General features: G+C 40.3%; 1 protein-coding gene across 3 annotated transcripts in view; it reads right to left on the bottom strand.

Annotated features, from left to right (window-relative positions):
* The window catches only part of PPP4R4 (protein phosphatase 4 regulatory subunit 4), a 121,034-nt gene extending 100,350 nt beyond the window's left edge, over positions 1-20,684 (bottom strand). The window contains exons 1-2 of one of the 3 annotated variants that reach the window (XR_014712055.1): positions 19,623-20,684; positions 19,060-19,133 (exon numbers count right to left, since the gene is read on the bottom strand). Coding sequence is in view for 1 of the 3 variants with exons in the window: in XM_084630985.1 (XP_084487111.1) it covers positions 19,060-19,133; positions 19,623-19,712 (164 nt within the window). In the remaining 2 variants the exon portion in view is untranslated. Of the gene's footprint in view, positions 1-19,059; positions 19,134-19,622 lie in introns of those variants that run through there. The other 2 variants (XM_084630985.1, XM_084630986.1) reach the window with 2 other exon arrangements.
* Positions 20,685-25,546: the final 4,862 nt, after the last annotated feature.

Below are 25,546 nucleotides of genomic sequence, written 5' to 3'. Positions count from 1 at the left end.
ATATTTCCAGGGTTGGGGCCCAAACATGTCTCCAGCTAGCCCCAGAACTGTTATGTTACTAAAATGGTATAAAGCCACCTTGTCCTCCCATGACAAGCACATCTCAACTGGACAAAAGAATCTGGACTTGTATTTTTAAGCTTCTAAGATGGTGTTGTAAATAAGGGACAACAAAAAATTTGAAACCATAAAATATAGTTGAGCTCTATTATAAGAAACACTGCTGTGTCAATTATGATAGCCATGTTTGCCTTTTTACATTTGAATTTGAAACACTTTTCCCATAGAATATCTGGTTTTCCAAAAACACTTTCCCTTCCTGCTCTTCACTTCGTCCACTAAATGTGCCTTGGTTGAATCTCGATAAAATCTACATAGACTTTAAACTATGAAAAAATAAATGAGTCAACTAACTTTCAGTGCCTTGCTTAATTTGACTTGTGTTACTAAATATGAACAATCCAATGGAGTTTAAATGTGATTAGAAAAACAATACTTAACTGGATAATATTGTAGCTATGTATTCATAGTAACCATGTTTACCAAGACCAGTTTGCTCAATTGAACCTTCTTATTTCATTTTCTTATTGAAGAATTGCCAAAAGGAATTCTAATTCAGATAAGAGACCATTTTGTGACTCTGCCAGAGCAAATGTACTACAATAATCTCATTCTTCTAAGGGTCATCTATTTCTTTAACTAACTTTAAACATTAATTATTATGTGGTAACATTTCAAAAAACTGTATTTTAGAAAAACCTTCAGGATCATAAATGTGAATGTGTTTAAAAGGACTCACATGACAGGTTGCAATGCCACTCACTCAGATTTGGCCTGGCTGCCCATCTGTCAACAAATCTGGTTGGCTCTGCAACCCTGTGAGCCTGCTTGCTCCCCCACCCCCCACCTATACAGTCCTTTCAGCACCTCTATAACGAAGCACCCCCAGCCACTGGAGAGAAGCAGAATGGGGGCACCAGGAACCTCAGTCCCCAGGATGGTGGGAGAATTGGATCTGGGCTTTGGGTGTTTCCTGGGGAAGAGGAGATGACAGAGGATGAGGTCTGGGACTCCAAGAACCATCTGTCCCTTGGTGAGGATGGTGCCCTTCAGACTGAACACCTCTCTGGGTAAGAGCTTGGGGTTGGGTGTGGGGCAGGGAGACCATGGAGCTAGTTGCAGGGGGAAGAGAGCTCAGAACTGGGTATGAGACTATGGAGGAGAGGGGGGAAGAAGAGTGTGGGGCACTAGGAAAGGAACATGCGTTGAGCTGAGTGCAGAGGGGAGAGTGCAGGGCGGGGCGTGGAGGCATCAGTGAAGAGAGTGCAGGCCTGGGAACAGGGGAAGAGAGATTGAGGCTTGGTTCAGGCACAGGGAGGAAGAGTTCTGGGACTGCTCCTTAGGAAAATTCTGATTGCATCCCTGCTTGTACACAAATTCTAGAAGCAGTGAATATATTCTGCACATATAAATTTCCTCTTGCAGAATGAGTTACATAAAGCATCTGTTTTCACTTGTTGTCCAAATGGTTATACCAATAAGTTTATTCATAGAGGTGGCTCCATTTTGGTCAAGAATGAAACAAAATCTCTACAGCTCTCTAAACATATTTTAGGGTCCTTTTTGATTCAAGGCACTGCACAAATGTGAGCCATTATACATACTGGACCAACTGGCTTCCACTGTTACTTGTCTTTCCAAAGACTTGACTGCCTGATGAACAACCCAGTGCATACAGAAGATATCTCCAAAACATATGACAGTAACCTTAAGAGCAACAGCCAGAGCTTGATACTGACTTTTGGGACTTAAAAAGTATGAATGAGTTTTGAAAGATGCTTTGAAATTTTACAGTTTAAGATAGAGAACATATTTTTTAAATCCCAGAATAGGTTGTGGTGGCTGACACACTGCACAACAACATGAGGAGTATCGTATTCAGATGTCACCTACACACACTTGAACATCCTGTTTTAACTGCTGCAGAAGAGAGTGAGAAAGGGGAAGAAAAAGTGAAAAAGTGAGAGTGAGTGGTAAAGAGGCAGTAATAATGGATATTGTGTATGGAATGAATGTAGAGAGACAGCAGGTCAATGGGTGAATGAAGAGCTAGGTTAAATGAATGGAGGGCTAAAGTAAGTAGGGGAAGAGAATGGAAGAGGGAGAGACTGCATTCAGAGGTTTAAAAACTTGAGCTCAGACAGCCATTTTTCCCCTTACACAGGAGAAAAAATAAATATTAGAGAGAACATCGATCTCAATCTAAACTCCAAAATTGTGGGTGCAAAAACTTGGGTATTGAAAATGGAACCTTGCCATTTTAAAGCCTGTTTTTGAAACTCTGGCCCTAGAAGTGGTGGAGTGAAGCTACCTTTATTCAAACCAAAGAGAGCTGGATAGGACTTCCAAGGGTTTTGAACCCAGAAACAGTTCCTGAGGATTACAGGTGCAATGTGTTGTCTCTATAGTGATCCCACCACTTGGTGACCCAAAACCAAAAAGGGGCTTGGATTTTTGAAAAATTGTGAACTTGTACCCTGCATAAACTACCTCTTAAGCAGAAAGTAAGTACCGGTAATAAGACTCTCTCAGCCTCTAATTAAAAAGAAAAGGAGTACTTGTCGCACCTTAGAGACTAACAAATTTATTTGAGCATAAGCTTTCGTGGGCTACAGCTCACTTCATTGGACGCATGCAGTGGAAAATAAAATTATTTTCCACTGCAGCTCACAAAAGCTTATGCTCAAATAAATTTGTTAGTCTCTAAGGTGCCACAAGTACTCCTTTTCTTTTTGCAGATACAGACTAACATGGCTGCTACTCTGAAACCTGTCATCCTCTAATTGTTATTCAAATAGTTTCAATAGTCTTAGCTACTCAGATCAGGTTCAAGCCCTGAGAAATAGCAGATACACTGTATCAAACAGCTGATTTCAATTATGTTCCCTCATCTGTCACAAGCACACATAGATCAAGGACAGCTTTTCCTCAGCAAAGTGTGAATCATTTACAATTACTTCCATTTCCTGTTGCAACTGATTCATGGTCAGCCCAAAAAGAAAGAGTGCTGTGCCTGATACATATTCACTCTGGAAGACAGATTGTGCAACAGCCTGATCCAAAGCCCATTGAAGTTGACAAGAGTCTTCCCATTGACTTCACTGGATTTGGGATCAGGCCGCAAAACAGGTGACAGAATGAACATGACAGACAGAAATTCAGTGGAACAAGCAAATATACTTTAACTTCCCATCTCTCCCTGGAGGAACCTCACCTAAAAGAATATGAAATAGAAATGTATATAACTTTTCTGCCATTAGGCCCATCCACAATGGTGATGAACACAATGCCAGAATCTGTTTAGCACCAACCAAGTTTAAACAGATCTGATCTCAGGGCTGTGGTCTTGATTGTGATCCACAGGTCCACTACACTGATCTTAAATGGTCTTTTGTGAAACTATTTTCCTCTCACAAACCATTATTTTAAAATTATTCCTAACAGTATGATTATCCCAAAAGGACTGTGTCATAAATATAAAAGGAAGGGTAACCACCTTTCTGCATACAGAACTATAAAAACCCTCCTGGCCAGAGGCAAAACCCTTTCACCTGTAAAGGGTTAAGAAGCTAAGATAACCTTGCTGGCACCTGACCAAAATAAACCAATGAGGAGACAAGATACTTTCAAAGCTGGAGGCGGGGGAACAAAGGGTCTGTCTGTCTGTGTGATGCTTTTGCCAGGACCAGATCAGGAATGCTCCTCAGAACTTCTGTTAAGTTAGTAAGTAATTTAGCTAGAAATGCATTAGATTTCCTTTTGTTAAATGGCTGGTAAAACAGGTTGTGCTGAATGGAACATATATTCCTGTTTTTTGTGTCTTTCTGTAACTTAAGGTTTTGCCTAGAGGGACTCTCTATGTTTTTAGTCTGATTACCCTGGAAGGTATTTACCATCCTGATTTTACAGAGGTGATTCTTTTACTTTTCTTTAATTAAAATTCTTCTTTTAAGATCCTGATTGCTTTTTCATTGTTCTTAAGATCCAAGGGTTTGGGTCTGTGTTCACCTATACAAATTGGTGAGGATTTTTTCAAGCCTTCCCCAGGAAAGGGGGTGTAGGGCTTGGGGGGATATTTTGGGGGGAAGATGTATCCAAGTGGGCTCTTTCCCTGTTCTTAGTTTAACACACTTGGTGGTGCCAGCATAGGGGTCAAGGACAAGGCAAAGTTTGTACCTTGAGGAAGAATAAGCCTAGGGGGTCTTTCATGCAGGTCCCCACATCTGTATCCTAGAGTTCAGAGTGGGGAAGGAACCTTGACAGAGTGTGACATTTTGCAGTGGAAAGAATAAATAAAGCATAGACAGTAATCTCGCGCACATATACTAAAATTAGATGGACATCTTCTTTAAAATGATTGCATCTTTCCTTTGGATGCATCATGATTAAGTTCAACGAACCAGATCCTCAGCTGGGTGCAACTCCATTGATTTCAATGGAGTTATGCCAGTTTAAACCACCTGAAGATCTAGCCCACATATTCAGTGTGCTAATATCAACATCTGTCTCTAGGGAAAAAAATAGCATTGAGAAAAAAGAAAGAATCTAGTAAAACAGCCACTGGGACAGCACAATGATATATATTCAGGACTGAGAAATGCTGTAACGCAGAATACTTGTATTTGGGATCTGACTTGGCTTGCTTGCCGGTGGACTTTCTGAGGCAGAATTTAACTTAGACGTGACATACTGTACTTAGTGGTTTAGTCTTACTCCAATGCATAGAGAGCTCCAGAGTTCCATGTGTGCACTAAAGAGACCTTCATTTATTTATAGAATATTTATTTATTTGTGCTGTTGCAGCCATGAGACTTGACAGAAAGGGTTCTCCACACTGTCCTATAACCAGCATTTTGTAGATACTGCTTTGAACAGCATCAGCTTAACCAAACTCACTAGCAGAGGGAAGTGTTCAGGTGACAGAGAGAAAGGAAAAACAACAATTAAGCGGTAGTCAGTGAAAGAACAGAGTTCAGGAAAAGAACATTAATATTCTCTGTAGTGGGCTTAAAGAGCCTGGGTAATAGGATAACGATGGATTCTTTGCCCTTACAAAACATCATTCATCAAAGATCTGAATGAATTTTAATAGTATGAAGAAAACCTCCCAATACCATTATAAGGAAGATCATCATCCCCATTTTACAGACAGGTAAATCAAGGCAAAGAGAAGGTTTGTAATTTACCCAAGATCAGAGAGAGATACAGTGAAAGAGCAAGGAATAAAATCCAGGAATCTTAATTACCACTCTCTTGCCCTAACAACTAACTACTCTTAGAACACCTCATTTCAAATGGCAGAAATGTTCAGAGATAAAAGTGTAAGACCCATATTATGTCTGCCCCTAGCAATGTGTCCCATGCCTAAATCCACCTGATAATCCATTATGAAATCATGTTATACATGTTGTTTTCTTGTAGAATACTATAAACATGTGATGTCTAAAAACTTGCAGTGCACCTTTAAAAAGAAGTTACAGTTAGGTTTTTAATCTGGAGATAAAGATAATGTGAGATGCATACCATATAGTTGCACATTAAAGTGCATACTAAAAACACAGAATAGATTAAAACCCCTATTTAAATTGTCATCTTCCTTTTCTCTGTTATGTTTTTATTTAGCATAGACTCTGCTTGATCAAGTCCAAAAAAAATCCCAACCGAAACCACAAAAAACAGATATCCCTGCCCTGAAGATTTTATAATCTAAATAACTCTTCCAGTTCCTGCGTTCCCTAATCCAAAATGAGCTATTTAATAAAGTTACAGGAAGGGTATTACTATTTATGGTTATTAATAGAAACATTCATATATTTCCCATATTGTGGCACTTCTGCCTCTCTTGGAGGGATGTTTGCTTAAGTTAGCTGAAGACACACCAGGAGACATGTTCTTTTTTCATAAACCAAATTCCTAGAACTCTTTCTATGTAAATCCTTAAGATTTAAACATTTGAAGTATTTTTTATATTTTTTTTCCTATCTTGACAAGGTGGGTTTTTAAGATGCACCCCCAGAGTTCGCTTTTTTTCCTGAAAAAGAATCTGAGCTGGAGTTTATTTCTCACCAGGTTAAATCCACAAAAGAAAACTTTCCAATATGCCAGAGCTATTGTTGGTATAGGTGTATCATCTATGCTTACTTGAAGATTTTCCTCTGGAAAAAACCATGACTGTTTCTCAGTAAATATTCAGGTGGCATATAGAATGATTAGATCTAAAGCCACTAGCCAGAGTGGTTACAAGTCACCTGTTTTCTGAACTTGTCCTATAGTGTTCCAAGGAGACACAACAAATATTACATTACCATTGGTCCAAGCACACTCAGGCCAGACAACTGTGGTCAACTAACACTAACTATCACTCTTTCGAACATGAAAGGAACAAAACAGTAATTTCAACTTGGACTAGAAGTGAATACTCACTACATTTACAGCTGCTATAGTCCCCCCCGCCCCCCTCCCAAATTAGTGCATCTCTAGTCAAAAAAACAACAACAAAAATACCCAAAAACCTTTATGACATGCTTCTGAGTAAAGAGGAACTGGGAAAAAGTCTGGAAAGCATATCCATTCTGAGATGGGTCACTTGACTACAAAAGTAAATGAGAAACAGACTTCACTGAAAGAAAAATGGCTACAGAGACTAATTTGCAAAACAAGAACAAGTGATCTACCTGAAGTAGCAGATCCATGAGAGTGGGGTGGAGAAGAAGACAGAAGGATGGATAAATAATGCCTCTCCTTCCCTATTCCCCATTCCCCCCCCAAAAAAATAATCAGCTGGGAAAGGAGAATGAGATTACAGCCCTCTGAGAGTGCAGTCAATGCTCCCTAGTTTTTGCAAGTTATTTGGATTCCATAGTGATGGGCACCTAAGATTACATAACTCAAAGAAAAGAAAGTGAAAGAAAGGGTCTGCACAAGTGCAAACACTTTCCTAGCTAAACTAAAAACAAAACTGGAAGTTTCGTTACAAGATATCTAGTAATAGTCTTTATCCTCAACCCAGACCTCCTCTAAGTAAGTACAGCTCCATTCATGTGAATTAGTTTGTATCAGGCTTGAATCTGATGTTCCATGCCCTCTAGCTAGAAAGAAGAGTAAAAGTTAGAGATGAACAAAGAGCATTATACATTACTTTTTAATTTTAGTATTAAATCCGCACTGTGCCATGTTCCTATGAACACTCACGGTGCGGCTTTCACAGATTCTAAGGCGAGAAGGGACCATTGTGATCATCTAGTCCAACCTCCTGTAGAGCACAGATCATACAACTTCCCCAAAATAATTCCTAGAGTATACCTTTTAGAAAAACATCCAATCTTGATTTAAAAATTGTCAGTAATGGGGAATCCATCACGATATTTGTTAAATTGTTCCAATAGTTGATTACTTTCATCGTTAAAAACATAGGCCTTATTTCCACTTACTTCCAGCCATTGCATTATTATATCTTTATCTGCTAGACTGAAGATCCCATTATCAAATATATGTTCCCCATGTAGGTACTTATAGATTGTGATCAAGTCACCCCTTAACCTTCTCTTTGTTAAGCTAAACAGATTGAGTTCCTTGAGTCTATTACCATAAGGCATATTTTCCAATCCTTTTGCAGTGATGCAATGACTAAGGAACAGTATTCATTGTCAAGAATCAGAGGGGTAGTTGTGTTAGTCTGTAACCACAAAAACGACAAGGAGTCCAGTGGCACCTTAAAGACTAACAAATTTATTTAGGCATAAGTTTTCATGGGTAAAAAACCACTTCTACAGATCCATGGAGTGAAAATTACAGACACAAGCATAAATATACTGGCACATGAAGAGAAGGGAGTTACCTTAAAAGTGGCGAACCAGTGATGACAAGGCCAATTCAATCAGGGTGGATGTGGTCCACTCCCAATAATTGATGAGGAGGTGTCAATACCAAGAGAGGGAAAACTGCTTTTGTAGTGAGCCAGCCACTCCCAGTTCCTATTCTAGCCCAAATTAATGGTGATAAATTTGCAAATGAATTGCAGCTCTGCAGTTTATCTTTGAAGTCCATTTATGAAGTTTTTTTGTTGCAGGATGGCTACTTTTAAATATGTTATTGAATGTCCAGGGAGACTGAAGTGTTCTCCTACTGGCTTTTATATGTTACCGTTCCTGATGTTTGATTTGTGTCCATTTATTCTTTTAGAAAGAGACTGTCCGGTTTGGCCAATGTACATGGCAGAGGGGCACTGATGTGTCACATGATGTGTCACAGATGTTATATACATTGTTTTTACTTATCTGTGTCCTGTCATAATGTAATAGCAAATATTTACATTATAAATACCCCATAACTAAATACCATCAGACGTCAAAGAAGCCTTATGAATGTTAATGAAGGACTTTATCAGAAAAAGTCTTAATTCCAAAGCAAATGGCCATCACTCACAAAGTGCACTCCTCGCTCACCATTATCAAAGGAAAAGTCCACATGGGTAGAGAAAGACTGTCAGCTTGTTTTCTGTGAGAAGAAGCTATAAGAAGGGATTCAAAGAAAGATCCTTCATCTCTCAACTGTTTGGACTCTTACAGGGAAGTGTACCAGATGTAAAGCGGAGATCCCCAGAGAGATCCTGGGTACCCTTTAAAGACTTTGGGGAAACGGACAGTTTATTACATCACTGCCATCATTTGGAATTACAAACTGTGATTCACCTGTACATATATTTTATCTGCTTTAACCTCTCAATCACTCTCATTTACTTCTCTTAGCTAATAAATCTTTAATTAGTTTACTAGTGTTGTCTGGTATAAGATCTGGAGTACCAATTGATCTGGGGTAAGTGACTGGTCTCTTGGGACTGGGAGAAACATGATGTGGTGTAATTTTTGGCTTAAGTTATTTTATCACAAAGTCCAGTTTCTCTGGATGGCAAGATATGATGGACAGTCTAAGGGGACAGTCTGTGATACCATGGTAAGAATGGTATAGTGATTCAGAACTTTCACATTTGGTGCTGGCTTGGTGAAATCTAATTATAGAACACACCATCAGTTTGGGGTATGTGCCCTGTTTCTGAAAGTCTGCCCTGAGGTAGGCACTCACAATTGTGAGCCACTCCACTCAGTGTAACAATATTAGCTGTTGTTAATCACCAAATGTTTAGACCTGTATGCCAGGACAGCACAGAGGGGCTAAACATGAAAGGAGACAGGGACTAAACATTAGTAAACAGAGAAATAGAGAGATTTAATTTAATTTAAGATTCTTCATTAATTGGCCTTTCTTAAGACAGCTCGTTAAATAGCTTCTTCTAAAGTAAATGATGGAGGTATTTTTTTTCAATTTCATGCAATTTAGTTAACATTGCTTACCTTGCACACCTATAAACTTTCTGGTTATTAATAATTAACCAACATGATCCACCTATCTTTAAACAATTATTTTGCTTACCCATAAATAGCCTTATTAGCTATGAGATACTATGACTGGTTTCTCAATAATTTTGGAAAATAAGACCTCGGTTTCAATTTACCAAGAAAGAAGTGCCTCACCAAAAGCAGGCCCACTCTCAAAGGTGTAATCCATGTGAAAAAGCTCTCTGCAGAAAAGCACAGAAAAGAGATTGTAACTGAAGTAACTAGTCATTTGTGTTCTGTCATTTATGTTGTTTAATGTTTATTTTTCTTTCTTTAATAATAATAATAATAAAACAGCCAAAACAGTAATTATTTTATTTGCTTTCAATCACAATATCCCCTAAACACAGAGGATGGGGTGGAGATTAAAGATTATCTCGGCATGGCCCAGCACCTAAGCAAATACTTCTCAGTTTTTAATGAGGCTAATGAAAAGCTTAGGGATAGTGGCAGGGTGGCTAATGGTAACGAGGATATGGAGATAAAAATTACCACATCCGAAATGGAAGTCAAAATCAAACAGTTCAATGGGACTAAATCAGGGGGCCTGGATTATCTCCATCCAAGAATATTAAAGGAAATGACACATGAAATTGCAAGCCCAATAGCAAGGATTTTTAATGAATCTGTAAACTCAGGGGTTGTACCCTATGACTGAAGAATTGCCAATATAGTTCCCATGCTTAAGAAAGGGAAAAAAATGTGATCCAGGAAACTACAGGTCTGTTAGTTTGACCTCTATTGTATGAAAGGTCTTGGAACAAATTTTGAAAGAGAAAGTAGTGAACAGTAATCAAGATAAAATACAACATAGTTTTACAAAAGGTAGATCATGCCAGACCAACCTGATTTTCTTCTTTGAGAAGATAACTGAGTTTTTAGACAAAGGAAATGCAGTAGATCTCATCTACCTGGATTTCAGTTCCACATGGGCAATTATTAGTTAAATTGGAAAAAATAGAAATTAATATAAGAATTGAAAGGTGGATACGGAATTAGTTAAAGGGGAGATTACAATGGGTCATACTGAAAGGTGAATTGTCAGGCTGGAGAGAGGTTACTAGTCGAATTCCTCAAGAACCAGTCTTGGGACCAATCTTATTTACCATTGTCATTAATGACCTTGGCACAAAAAGTGGGAGTGTGCTAATAAAATCTGCAGATGACACAAAGTTGAGAGGTATAGCTAATAAGGAGGAGGACCGGAATATCATACAAGAAGAACTGGATGACCTTGTAAACTGGAGTAATAGAAATGGGATGAAATTTAATAGTGCGAAGTGCAAGGTCATGCATTTAGGGACGAACAACAAGATTTTTTTCTATAAACTGGGAACTTATCAGTTGGAAGAGACAGGAGAGGAGAAAGACCTGGGTGTATTGGTTGATCACAGGATGACTATGTGATGTGGCCGTGAAAAAGCCTAGTGCTGTCCTAGAATGCAACAGGCAAGGTATTTCAGTAGAGAGACGGAAGTGCTAGTAACCTTATACAAGGCACTGGTGAGGCCTCATCTGGAATACCATGTGCAATTCTGGTCTCCCATGTTTAAGAAAGATTAATTCAAAGCGGAAAAGGTGCGGAGAAGGGCTACTAAGATGATCCAAGGAATGCAAAAACTAACTTATGAGAGGAGACTCAAAGAACTTGGCTTGTTTAGCCTAACCTAAAGAAGGAAGAGGTGAAATATGTTTGCTCTCTATAAATACGTAAGAGGGATAAATACCAGGGAAGGAGTATGTGACACTACACCCAATATTCTTCATAGAGATATGGTTATGATATGATTATGGCATAACTAAGATGTATTTAAGCAAGATGGGTCATACGAGATATCATTGGAAAGGTTATGATTTCCTCAATATGATTATCCTATTTGTATGCATGTATCATTTTTGTATCTGAAGTTAGGAATATTGTCTATGCATCTATTAGAAATGTGTGTTTACACTGGGAACGCCCACTAGACAGAATGAAATCAGTCTGGATAGCCAGTTGCGAAGGGCCATTGGGGAAAAAAATTGATCCTTGAAGATGCTAATCTCCCACCAGGAAGTCTTCCTGGGGACGCTACTAACTAACTACTAAGCTTCTCAGTTATGACTGCAGAGACATATGACCAAGTCATGTGGTACTGGACTCTATGATAATATGAGTATTTTTCCACTGACTGGGGGTGGGAATCACACTGGGAGACAAAGGATTCCAGCCATATGTAAAAACTAGTTAAGGTAGGGGATTGACATCATCGTGGTTCGTTCTTCATTGACTCGCCACCCAAAAAAGAGGACTGTGGGAAACACCTGAGAAGAAAAAGACTGGACTAGGGGAGAAGGGCTGAGCACAGGTGAGAGGGTTGTCTCACCTGTGAAAGGAATGTCTGGAGATTTAAGCTGCAAGCCAGTGCAGCTCGCCTTCAAGAATCTCTGCAATCTACCTAAAACAACATTTAGGGAAAGAATTTTCTACTTATAACCTGTTTCTTTAGTATACTAAGCTTGGATTGCATGTTTGTTTTATTTGCTAGGTAATCTGCTTTGATCCGTTTGCTATCCCTTACAATCACTTAAAAACTATCTTTTGTAGTTAATAAACTTGTTTTGTTTTTTTCTAAAACCAGTGTGTGTGGAAATCATAACTTGGGGCAGAAAGCTGTGTATATCCCTCTCCACATTGAGAGAAGGGGGCAAATTTCATGAGCTTATGCTGTACAGGTCTCTGTATAATGCAAGACAGTACAATTTTGGGTTTACCCTCTAGAGGGGTGTGTGCACTTGAGTACTGGGCAATTTCTTAGCTGAGTTGTCCCAGGCAGAGCTGATCTCTGCATCTGTGTGCATAGCTGCAGCTGGATGTACCCCTACCTGTATGCGTCTGGTAAAGTGCAGTCTGAACCTGGGAAAGGCTTTGACAAGCTGCATATTAGTACAATGTAAAGGGAACCCCGGCTGGTGGGTCAGGTGGGCTCAGTGGTACCCCAGTTCCAAGTGGCACCCAGAGAGGAGGGCGGGAGAAACCCATCACAGACAGGAGTTATTTAAGTTAAGCACTAATGTATACACAAGAACAAATGGCTATAGACTGGCCATCAACAACTTCGGGCTTGAAATTAAGGGAAGGTTTCTAACTATCAGAGGAGTGAAGTTCTGGAACAGCCTGCCAAGGGAAGCAGTGGGGCTAAAATACCTAACTGGCTTCAAGACTGAGCTTGATTAGTTTATGGGGAGAATGGTATGAAGGGACTGCCTACGATGGCAGTGGCCCATCGGCATCTGCCAGTAACAAAAATCCCCAGTGGCTGGAGATGGGACACTAGATGGGGAGGCTCTCAGTTACTACAGAAAATTATTTCCCAGTTATCTGCCTGGTGGGTCATGCCCACATGCTCAGGGTCTAACTGATTCCCATATTTGGGGTCGGGAAGGAATTTCCCCCAGATCAGATTGGCAGAGACCCTAGGGGGTTTTTGCCTTCCTTTGCAAAATGGGGCACAGGTCACTTGCAGGTTTAAACTAGTGGAAATAGTGAATTCTCTGCAACTTGAAGTCTCTATTTTGAGGTCTTCGGTAACTCAGCCAGAGGTTAGGAATCTATTTCAGGAGTGGGTGAGTGAGATTCTGTGGCCAGCAATGTGCAGGAGGTCAGACTAGATGATCATGATGATTCCTTCTGACCTTAAAGTCTATGAGTCTAAGATGTCTAAAAGACAGCCTGTGATTAGAAGAATGGGAGTCACATTCCTAAATTGTCAGTAAGAGAGACAATTACTAAGAGCTGGCCTATCGTTTCTTGTTTCTCTAGACTAAATATTTTTAGTATTTTGGGGTGAGGGTATAAAATTACTTGACATTCAACACAATTTAAAATTACTCCTCGTACCCCACAGCTAGCATTCAATGGCAAACAAAGGTGTGTTCTTAAAATGATATTTTTATAGAAGATACAGCAGAGTTATTTACAGTGAGAGCAGTGATTTCATAAACTCTGGTGGACATGACAGCCATGAGAAAGCAAGTTTTAATAAATTGAGACATTTGACTCAGTAGTCCCATATTTCCAAAGACTGGCAAGGCTAAGTACTGAAGAACATAGGCTAGGTCTCAGACTGGCAAGTTCTATCCGAAGGCTGATATGGAAAAGCGACTATGTCTTGAAAGAGCTCTGAAATGTAAATTTAGAATGCCACTAAAATGTTAACTTTGGGAAATAACATCGCAGAGTTTTACACATTTCTAGTGCTCCCATCACAGTGGTATCTAGATGCCAAGTTCTTTTTCTACCTTCCATTCAATATGTTATTTGTACAAGTCTTCCTTTGAGGAAATAACCATATCTTTGGCTAAAGATGTCTCTGCAGCATTAATTTTTTATCTAAAGCTCTTTTATCTCTCAAGCCTGGAAAGCTTCTCTCTCTCAAGGGGGATAGTGGCATACAGAGCAGCTACTGCCCCAACTTCCCCACTCCATCTCACCAGTTTCTGATTGTACAAAAGGCCATCCAATATCTGTGAGTGCAGGGGGAGTCCGCAACAATTTAACCTTTTCCCTGTCCTCAGGATTAAAAGGCTTCTCAGGAGCACGGTGCTACCCTCCTCTCTGTATAGCTGTATGTGTAGCTGAGTCACTCTCAACTACCTTTTAAAGTTCAGATATGACAAACATTTAATTTCCTTTGACTTTTTACAGACTCATTTGTTGCATTTAAAATATTTTAAAGTAGTCAATATAAGCAAAGATAATATTTTCACAGAACTGAATTTAATAAAAAGTTACTTAGCACTAACTTGTAAAAAAGTTCTTTTTGGATTTTTTACTTCACTAACTTCTTATCTGTGAATTTATTTGCATAACAGAAACAATGTCAGACAACTAATTTATGCAAATGTATGCAAATAAATGGATCAATAATGCAATTTCCATATAATTTAAATTGCAGTTTACAAAATAAGAACAAAAAGCTGTGAGGCTACAATCACAAGCATGCTTAAGAACATAAAGGAGGAGTGAAGAGAAAGAAGGTCATGTTTGTAATGTTAATATTTGCAGCTTAATGATGTAGATAACAGAATATTTTGCTACACTGCAGAATCCAACAACTGGATATTTCAAAATCCTGTGTAGGCACATGGCCACAAAATGTGAAGTCTATGTTTTGAAGCTGTTTTACCAGCTCTCATAATTTCATTGCAAGTCTTGCAATATTTGAGGTTATCTTATAGCTCCAGCTCTTGGAGTTGTACACTTAAATGAGAATCTTGACTCTCATTTAAAACAAAAAGTAAGGTGCTAGCCCTCACAGTTGCAGAGGAGCCCTAAAAGCTGAAAAGCCAGAAGGCAAACAAAATACCCAAGATTTATTATTAGTAAAATCTCATGATTTTTGAATTGCTTGAGGTTCGCAACAATGTAAATTCATAAAAGTTTACTAAAGTTTGCAAATACACCAGTTGATGTAAGATGTCTGCTATAAGAGTGTTTTTGTAGTTATTGTGCTTATAAACATGCTAAAGTTCTAAGAGTTTCATTTTTTCATATCTACAGGTTTTACTTAGTCTACAATAATCTTCTGTGTTAAATGCTTTGCAAAAATATAGTGATTTTTTTTAAAACTGTGAGACAAGATGCTGCCTATTACAAAGCATGTTCCCAAAAGGGTGAATAATTGAACCTTCTAACTTAATAACATATTTTTCCTCTGTCATTTTCAATACAACAGAAATAGTAAGTAAACAAGCATAAAGAAACAAACTGGAGTAGCTGAATACAATACTATACATGCAGTAAAGTAAGACCACTAGGGAAATTTATCACAGAAGGCTTCAGAAAATAATCGAAGAACACTGTGCATGCCAGTGATAGACACTATCCCAATACAAAATCAAGTATCTTTACGACAAACAAAATGTATCTTTTAAAAGTCATAATCCATCACAGCATATCACGCTGACCCAATATGGCCTCATTGTTTAGCTGGGCTCTCTTGTCTGTCTATATTCATCTGTTGTCTCTTGTCTCAAACTTAGATTGTAAGCTCCTTAGGGCAGGCACAGTCTTTTTGATCTGTACAGCACCTAGCACAAGGGGGTCTTGGTCCATGTTTAGGGCTTCTAACTGCTACAATAATACAAATAATAAATAATAATTATCATCATTTTGCTATTGGCATTATGCCCCAAAGGAATTAAGGATATTACTTAGCTGCCAACACCTCCATGAGACAGACAAGTTTTATTTTCCCCATTTTACAGGTGTCCAAATTTAGACTGAGGAGTTAAATGACTTGCTCAAGGTCACAGAGAGAATCGGTGTCAGAAGTTATTATAATTAACAACTTCCTGATTTGGAGACACATGATCATTCCACTAGACCATCCTGCCTTTCAATGATTGTTCTAAAAATACAAGTTTAACACTGGTTATTCAAACCCAGTTCTCCAAAACACTGATTATCTGAAATTATAAAACATCCCCTTAACACCAAAATTTCATTTTTCAAAATTTGACTGTTCTCAAAAGTCACTTGGGTAGGGGAGGATTTACCTGCAAATATATATATATAAATTTAGAGAACTAGTTTTCCCTTTGTAGAAACAATGTAGACAAGACAATCAAAGTTACAAAAAAAAAACCCCAGTATTGTTGAGTCAACAAAACAAAAATCTGTTCACAGGCAGCGATCAAACTGTAATTGAAATAAAACAATATCCTCATGAAAGTAATACATCACCAAAAGCAGATCAGTGTTATTTGAATTGCAGTAGCACCTAAAGGCTCCAATCAAGGATTGAGGCTCCAGTATATTATGCACTATACACACACACACAATCAGTGCTTAAAGTGGCCTGAAAAAAAAAGTGTGTGGAGTGTCTCATTACCCACACATCTACTCACGCTCCCTGCCTAACAATTAATTGTGCCCCAAAAATCAATCCTGCCCTTTAGATTCCACCATCAGTTCTGCACTTCAGACCCACATTAATGTTACCCCTATCAGTTCTGCCTAAAATATTAAGAGAGCAAGTACAAGCAAGACTTGAAAAATAGGCACTGACTGTTAAGACTGATAAGAAAGAGGAAGAATTAAGAGTATGGGGGGGAATTCAATAGCAGAAAATAAAGTAATTCATGCATCAAAAATCTCAGACAACTAAAATGTTACTGCTGTTCTCCACAAGAAAGGTGACAACATCTAACCGCAGACTAGTGATTCAGTAGCAAAGGACTTGAGAAAAATAACTCTGAGCACAACAAAAATTACATTAGCATCTAGGAAATAATATTAAAAATATTGTTTGTTTTGTTTTAAGAGACTAAGGTATGTTGTAATGTGAGGACTCAGACAGGACTCTCGCTTTCAGGTGCTTTTTATTATTATTAAATATTTATATTGCTGCAACATCTAAATGCCTCAGGCAGGATCGGAGCCCTATTGTGCTAGGTGTTGCACAAACACATTACTACTTTAAAAAGAAAAGGAGTACTTGTGGCACCTTAGAGACAGCTACAGCAAGCTTATGCTCAAATAAATTGGTTAGTCTCTAAGGTGCCACAAGTCCTCCTTTTCTTTTTGAGGATACAGACTAACACGGTTGCTACTCTGAAACCTGTAATTACTACTTTAATGACCAAGAACTACTCACTTTAGTAAAGTTAAGCATCCACGTATGTGTTTGCTGGATCAGGGCCCTAAGAAGATCAGTTAACAATAGGAAAGATAGAGCAAGGGGGATACAATATACACACAGACACACACACACACAGATAAAAATGGAATTTCTTAAATTATTATAAACAGACAAAGCATCAACTATCTCCATCTGGAACTCAACCCAGTCATCACTAAATTGATTAATTTTTCATAGGTATCAATGCCTATCCACAAGGACCAGCACAGAAGAAGGTATATAGACCTCTGGATGAGAAGCGGACATCACTGGCAAAGAGGAATAGGTGGAAGGCGGGGGGGCAATGTGATATAATAGATAAGAATACTGGAGACAAAAATACATCATTGTGTGATATAAAGAGGATACGACTTCTGCTACAGGCGGGATGCCATTCCAGCTCCTTTTTTCCCCACTTATAGCCCAACCAGCATGAGAGGGGAAATTTCCTCCATGCTATCAAATGACAAAAGCTTCCACTGGATTAACATATATACCCCAAACAGTTTTATCACAATGAGAAACCATTTAATAAAAAAGCTTATCAAGTATAGATGAAAGTTACTTTCAACAATATAAGGACTACAATTAGATAGACGTGCAAACATCTTTGCAAGGCAAAAAAGTATGTCCCTGGACAGCTGTGCAGTCACAGAGAAAAGAGAAAAGAAAGTCAAGAAGAGTCCAAGGCCAGGTTGAAAAGCAACTAGTAAAATGAAAGATATGAAAATGAGCCTCCTTCTTACCCTTTAGCCAGACAGTGTTCCAATAATGACATATTGTTGGAAACATGATCTTTAATCAGGAAAGAAAGAAAGAAATTTGCCATCATGCAGAAAAGAAACTACTGATTGTTATGAGATAATGACCTAAAACATTGTATAACTACAAACTAGAGCTCTGATCCCTATTCTCTTGTACAGTACTTCCATTGGAGTCAATAGGACTAGTCATATAATTGCATTAGTAAACGTTGCAAGATCAGATCTTTAATGATTAGAACATTCAAAATTAAAAAAATAAGCCACAGCTAAAATTTATTACCAAAAGTACAGCAGATGGCCAAAACTGCAGGCCTACCAATACTGCCAAGCAAACCAGACCAAAAAAAATTAGGGAACTGAAAAACATCCTGAAAAATTTGAAGACAAGTATGGATTCAGAGAGTACTAAAGATAGCCGACAGATAAATTGGAAGGAAACTAGCAGCTGGCTCTCCAATTACTGAGTATTGTACAAAAGTATATAGTCAAATCAAAATCCTTCAGAACACTTATCCCCTCAAAGATGACATCTGCAGTACAGTCAAAAGAGATCTGGGTTTGAAACAATTATAATTTAAAACAATTAAGTAACAGTAACTATACACTTTAGGGAACTGGAAGAGGAGGGTAAAATGAGAAACAAGAGCATGGTTAAATATTAAAATAATCTGTTACACAGTATTTTCTTAGGACAGTGAGACTGATCTCTCAAACAGTTCGCCTCTTTATACTGCCCAGAATCATGCAATAAACTCAAACAGCTCTGTTCCATGTCTGCATAATCATTGCTCATGCTATAGAGTGAATATGAAGTTAGTCACTGATGGCTCTCTTTAATACCAACACTCAGCTCAAAACCAATTACAAGGCAAAAAAAAATATGAAGTACAACTCATTAATGGAGAGGGCCATCTCAGGAACTTACTCAGCAAATAAACACTTGTAGGTCTATAGGGGTATACTATCGAATACCACTTTGTGTAGGTTTAACAAAATGATTGGGTAACACACCTATTTTATCTTGCCTCTATTTGTGATCATTCAAACAGTAAGAAGAATAAAACCAAGAAACCTTAGAGACAGAAACCACAAGGTAAAAGGAATAGGGAACTAAAATAAAAACTGGATGTTGTCAATATGGACAGCAACATTTCACAACAATATTTTAGGACATACCTGAGTAGATATACAGCCCTTTCAATATCATTGAGTTCTTCATCAACTGTCAATCTCTCTATTTCTTCTGGTGTCTATCAAGTGTGAAATACAAAATATGATTTTACTGTTTCCCTGTTTTATTTGTCTTATAACAACCCTTTCTCCAAACCCTCAGAGATAATTACATGGTTAATAGGAGTTTAACCCTTAAAATCTCAAATAAGGCTTCAAATTCAGTCAGATAAATCTTTAGCCAGAAATATGTTAGTGACTCTAATAAGGTTCTGTTCTAACAGTTATTCTTACAATAAATATTTCATGCATATTTATAATTAACATAAGACATATAAACGTTACTGTAAACATCAACTACGTTTTCTCTATTTTTTCCCACTTATGTTTTTGTTTATACCTAGACACATTAAGGCTCTATTAAACAGAATTCAAGGATGTTAATTTCACCACAACTGAGATTTTTTTAAAATATAAGGTGCTGCCAGAGCAGCCAGCTATGCACAAATACAAGCCTGAAATAATTCCAGCTGGATTTTAAAGCATCACTCTGGTTTTAAAGTATATACCTTTAAACTCCTGCGCACCGGCCTTTCTATAATAGTAAGTTCCTGCAGGTCTTCTATGTACCCAAATAAATTGTTCTGACTAAAATCCATTTTGAAGGAGACGATTAAAGGATGCACGTAATAACTACAGCCCCTGGCAAACCATGATCCATCCAAGCCTCATATTGCATTCAGTAGGAGAGGAGTCCACGCAACACCCCCTTCCCCCGATGCACTTGAGCGTAGAGCAGCGACTGCCTCTTCCTCATAGGAAGCTGCTGAGCCCACACCACCCAGGAGGGGCCTCAGCAAACACAATGCGGCACCAGCACAACCTACTGCTACTTCTCTATGAGCATCACTCCAACGCAACACAGCCTCCTGGAAGGAAACTTTCCCCAGCTGCCTTACTTCCCTTAGTCCCTCCAGCGTCTGCAGGGAGCAGCAGGCACCAGCCTTCCCACCCTTTGCTCCGCGTGCCCTGCTGTAGGTTGAAGGGGGTGGGTTGGGGGGGGCGGTTGCTTCGACTTTCTCCTCCACGCAGAAGCGATGCTCTTCTCTTCAGGCTGGGGGGGGCGGGCAGGCGGGAGGAAGCAAGCTACGTCGGGGGCGGCGGTCCCTCTCCTCCAGCAGGCAGCAGCCGTGGGTGTCGCCCCCTCAAGGGATCGGGTTGAAGGGCGCAGTTGTTTGTGGAGCTTCCACGTAAATGGGGCAGATGAGGGCAAGTCCCCTAAGCGGGTGGGTTGGGGGGCAGTTGGTCCTTCTGCCGCACGCCCCCCGAGAGCGGCGGATGGGGGGCAGTTCCTCCAAGAGGAGGTGTTGGCGGGCGCGGTTAGGCCCCGCTCCCCTTGCGCATCCCCGGAGCCCCGGGTCGTTATTCGCCAGGGTAGGTCACCAGTGAGAGGGATGCGGTGCCATCGCCCCGGGACGGCCCTCGGGCAGGACAGCGGCTTTCCAGGCGCCGGGAGGCGCTCCCTTCTCCGGCGAGGCCCCAGCGAAGCGCAGAGCCGCCACTCAACGACCGAGAGCAGGGCAGGAGCCGCCCCCAGCACCGCGGAGCTGGTCGCCGGGGCAACGCGCCGCTACAGCAGCCTTCGCGGGGCAAAAGAGTTGCCCGAACGCGGCAATATCGGAACGCGCTGGGGGGATACGGGGCGGGGCTTCGGCACTGCCCTGCCGCAGCTCACCCTGGAATGGGCGGCGGAGGGGCGAGCTTGATCTCCAGGAGAGAGGCGACCCCCGCCGGCCAGGAGCGGGGCTCACGCTGGTCTCACACAGCCCTGTGTCAAGGCTCTCCTCACACCCGATGGCAGGGCTCTCGTCTGTCAGGGCTCGCCTCCATATCACCCACACCGGATGACGGGGCTCTCCCCCATCGCACAGCCACGCACCCCTGTGTCCGGGTTCGTCTCCTTCACACAGACACAGACCAGTGTCGGAGCTCTCTCCGCCATCTCATATTCACACACACACCGTGTGGCGGCTCCTTCGGTCCCATCCTCCTTCCCCTCACCCCCTTTGTCAAAGTTCTCCCCCACCGCCCCCCCAAGAAAAATGTCAGGGCTCTTTCCTCCTCCCATTCCCCCCCACACACACACACACAATGTCAGGGCTCTCACCTCCATCACACACCCCACAACCACACAAATAATGTCAGAGCTCTCCACCATCACACACCCCAATTTCACGGCTCTCCTCCAGGTCACACCACCCTCATATCCAGTGCCATGTCACACCCCCCTCCTATCCATCTCTCACATACACACACACAGTTTGAGAGGTCTCTCCTCCATCACACACACGTCAGGCTCTCTTCCCACACACACACGCACACACTACACATCAGGGCTCTCTCCTCCAACACATGCACACACGCATAGAGCATCAAGGCTGTCCTATATTATAGATCCTTCCACCACCAGCAACAGGACTCCTGTCCCCAATGGCAGGGCTCTGATCCCTCATACCACTCAATGTTAATACCCCTCAATCACACACCTAGTGTCCCATGCTCTGGGGTCCCTAAATCTTAGACTGCCAGAAGCTGGGGCAAGACCATAGGGATTGGATTACTCAATAAATTTCCCTGTTCGGTTCATTCCCTCTGAAGCATCTAGCACCAGCCACTGTTGAAAGACAGGATACTGAGCTAGCTGGACCATTGTCTGACCCAGTATGGCCATTCTTATGTTCAGCGTCAGGGTGTTCCTCACAAGTAGGGCTCTGTGTCTGTCACAGAGGTCGCGGAAGTCACAGAATCCGTCACTTCCGTGACCTCCGTGACTTCTGCAGGGCCAGTCTGGCTGACTCCAGGGCCGCCCAAGCAGCTGGCCCAGTGGACAGCCACACCAGCTGCTGCTCTGGCAGCCCCCGGCAGCAGTCTCTGGCCAGCCAGCCAGAGCAGCTGCGGTTCACTGGCCCGGGCAGAGGTCCCCAACCAGCTGGCTTGCTGACCAGAGTAGCAGCGGTCTACTGGCCCGGGCAGCTGGTGCCCTGGATGCCCCTCGCCTCCAGCAACACCCCTCCCAGACATCCCCCAGCAGTGGCCCCAGTGCCCCCTCCCCCCCCGATTTTATCACAGGTATTTGTAATATAAATCATGGACAGGTCACGGTCCGTGAATTTTTGTTTATTGCCCGTGTCCAGTCCATGACTTTTACTAAAAATTCCTGTGACTAAGTCATAGCCTTATTCATAAGCCCTCTTCCTCCTATGTCAGGACTGTCCTTCCATCCCACACTGAAGTGTCCCAGTAAAAAGCCCAACGTCTGGTCTATTTCAAAATAGACCTTTTTGAGTGAGATCAGATTTTCAGAAATGTTTGTGAAAGAGTGTCATGAAATATACAGCAAATTCCTTTTATGCTAGAAGCTTTTAAATGCTCCCTTAAAATTAATCTCCAGTCAAGGAATTTATCTTCAGATAAACGGGACTTGGCACCAGGTCTGCAATGGAGAATGGAAGGGATCTCCAGTAATAATACCTTGTACTATTCAGCTCCTTATTTAATTTTTCCCCCCTTGGCTCTGGTTAGATACTGTTCATACTTAATCATACAATAATAAGACAGAGTTTATTATTGTACTGTTTGATTTTTATAAGCACTCTCAACTTACAGTAAAATTTATCATTCTGCCTGACAGATACATATTTGGGTGGAGGGAAAGAATATTCAGTGTTATTTTGAAATAATAGCATCCTGTTTTTAGATATGGCTGATGGGCAAATTGCCAAACTGTCAGGGCTCTCTCCTCAATCACACTCACAGAAGATCGCAAACCTATCTTTTGTAGTTAATAAAACTTGGTTTTGTTTTCTCTAAAACCAGTTTGTGGAATTCATAACTGGAGGGCAAAAGCTGTGTATATCTTTCTCCACAGTGAGGGAGGGGGCAAATTTCATGAGCTTATGCTGTATAGTTCTATGTGCAGTGCAAGACGGTACAATTTTAAGTTTACACTCCAGAGGGGGTATGCACTTGAGTGCTGGAAAATTCCTCAGCTGAGCCTTCCCATGCAGCAGAGCTGATCTCAGCATCTGTATGTATAGCTGCATGTGGGTGTGTCCCTACCTGTATGTGTGCTGGTAAAGTGCAGTCTGAAGCCTGAGGGAGGGCTTAGCTGGCTTGCCTCAGCAATACAGTGTAACAGGAATCCAGGCTGGTGGGTCAGGCAGGCACAGTGGTACCCCAGTTCCAAATGGCACCCTGGGGGAACCCATCACATGATCTAGACATAGACAACACAATGAAATTCAACAAAGACACCTATAAAGTGCTACACTTAGGGAAGAAAAACCAAAATATTTTTGATGTTTTCTACATTTTTAAATATATTGATTTCAATTACAACACAGAATACAACAGCACTCACTTTATATTTATTTTTATTACAAATATTTGTACTCTAAAAACCAAAAGAAATAGTATTTTTCAATTCATCTCATACAATACTGTAGTGCAATCTCTTTATCATGAAAGTTGAACTTACAAATGTAGAGTTATGTACAAAAAATAACTGCATTGAAAAATAAAACAATGTAAGACTTTAGAGCCTACAAGTCCACACAGTCCTACTTCTTGTTCAGCCAATCGCTCAGACAAACAAGTTTGTTTACATTTGCAGGAGATAATGCTGCCCTCTTCTTGTTTACAATGTCACCTGAAAGTGAGAACAGGCATTCGCATGGCACTGTTGTAGCTGGCGTCACAAGTTATTTACGTGCCAGATGCGCTAAAGATTCATATGTGCCTTCATGGTTCAGCCACCATTCCAGAGGACATTCGTCCATGCTGATGACGGGTTCTGCTCAATAACAATCCAAAGTAGTGTAGAAAAACGTATGTTCATTTTCATCATCTGAGTCAGATGCCACCAGCAGAAAGTTGATTTTCTTTTTTTGGTGGTTTGGGTTCTGTAGTTTCCACATCAGAGTGTTGCTCTCTTAAGACTTCTGAAAGCATGCTCCACACCTCATCCCTCTCAGATTTTGGACAGCACTTCAGATTCTTAAACCTTGGGTCCAGTGCTGTAGCTATTCTTAGAAATCTCCAATTGGTATCTTCTGTGTATTTTGTCAAATCTGCTGTGAAAGTGTTCTTAAAACCAACATGTAGCGGGGCATCACCTGAGACTGCTATAATATGAAATATATGGCAGAATGCAGGTAGAACAGAGACATACAATTCTCCCCCAAGGAGTTCAGTCACAAATTTAATTAAAGCATTATTTTTTTAACGAGCATCATCTGTATGAAAGCATGTCCTCTGGAATGGTGTCTAAAGCATGAAGGGGCATACGACTGTTTAGCATGTCTGGAACGTAAATACCTTGCAATGCCGGCTACAGAAGTGTCATTGGAACTCCTGTTCTCACTTTCATCTGACACTGTAAATAGAACCAGGCAGCTGTATCTCCCATATATGTAAACAAACTTGTTTGTGTTAGCAATTGGCTGAACAAGAAGTAGGACTGAGTGGATTTGTAGGCTCTAAAGTTTTACATTGTTTTGTTTTTGAGTGCAGTTATATAACAAAAAGAATCTACATTTGTAAGTTACATTTTCATGATAAAAAGAGATTGCACTACAGTGCTTGTATGAGGTGAATTGAAAAATACACTTTTATCATTTTTACAATGCAAATATTTGAAATAAAAAATAATTATATAAAGTGAGCACTGTACAGTTTGTATTCTGGGTTGTAATATAAATCAACATGTTTGAAAATGTAGAAAAACATCCAAAATATTAAATAAATTTCAATTGGTATTCTATTGTTTAACAGTGAGATTCATTTTTTTTTAATCACAATTAATTTTTTTGAGTTAATCGTGTGAGTTAACTGAGATTAATTGACAGCCCTAATTTTCATGAATGACTTTGACACAAAACGTGAGAGTTGGCTAATAAAATCTGTGGATGACACAAAGTTAGGAGGTATTGCAAATACTGAGGAGGACCAGAATATCATACGAGAAGATTTGGACAACCTTGAAAACTGGAGTAATATAAATGGGATGAATTTAACAGTGCAGTTATGCATTGTGGGTCTTAACAAGAGATTTTGCTATAAGTTATAGACTTATCGGTTGGAAGCCACAGAGGAGGAGAAAGATGTTGGTGTATTGTTCTATTGCAGGATGACTATGAGCCACCAGTGTGATGCGGCTGTGAAAAAAAGGCTAATACAATCCTAGGAAGCACTACGTGAGTTATTTCCAGTAGAGATAGGGAAGTGTTATTACCATTATACAAGACACTGCTGAGACCTCAGCTGGAACACTGTGTAATTCTGGTCTCCCATGTTCAAGAAAGATTAATTCAAACTGAAACAGATGCAGAAAAGGGCTACTAGGATGATCAGAGTAATAAAGATCCTGTCTTATGAGAGGAGACTTAAGGAGATTGTCTTGTTTAGCCTAGCAAAATGAAGGCTGAGGGGAGAT

The sequence above is a fragment of the Lepidochelys olivacea genome, assembly GCF_965140295.1.
Source record: "Lepidochelys olivacea isolate rLepOli2 genome assembly, chromosome: 6".
Taxonomy (NCBI): domain Eukaryota; kingdom Metazoa; phylum Chordata; order Testudines; family Cheloniidae; genus Lepidochelys; species Lepidochelys olivacea.
The sequence above is the reverse complement of the archived record's forward strand: the minus strand, read 5'-3'. Positions and strand labels throughout refer to the sequence as shown.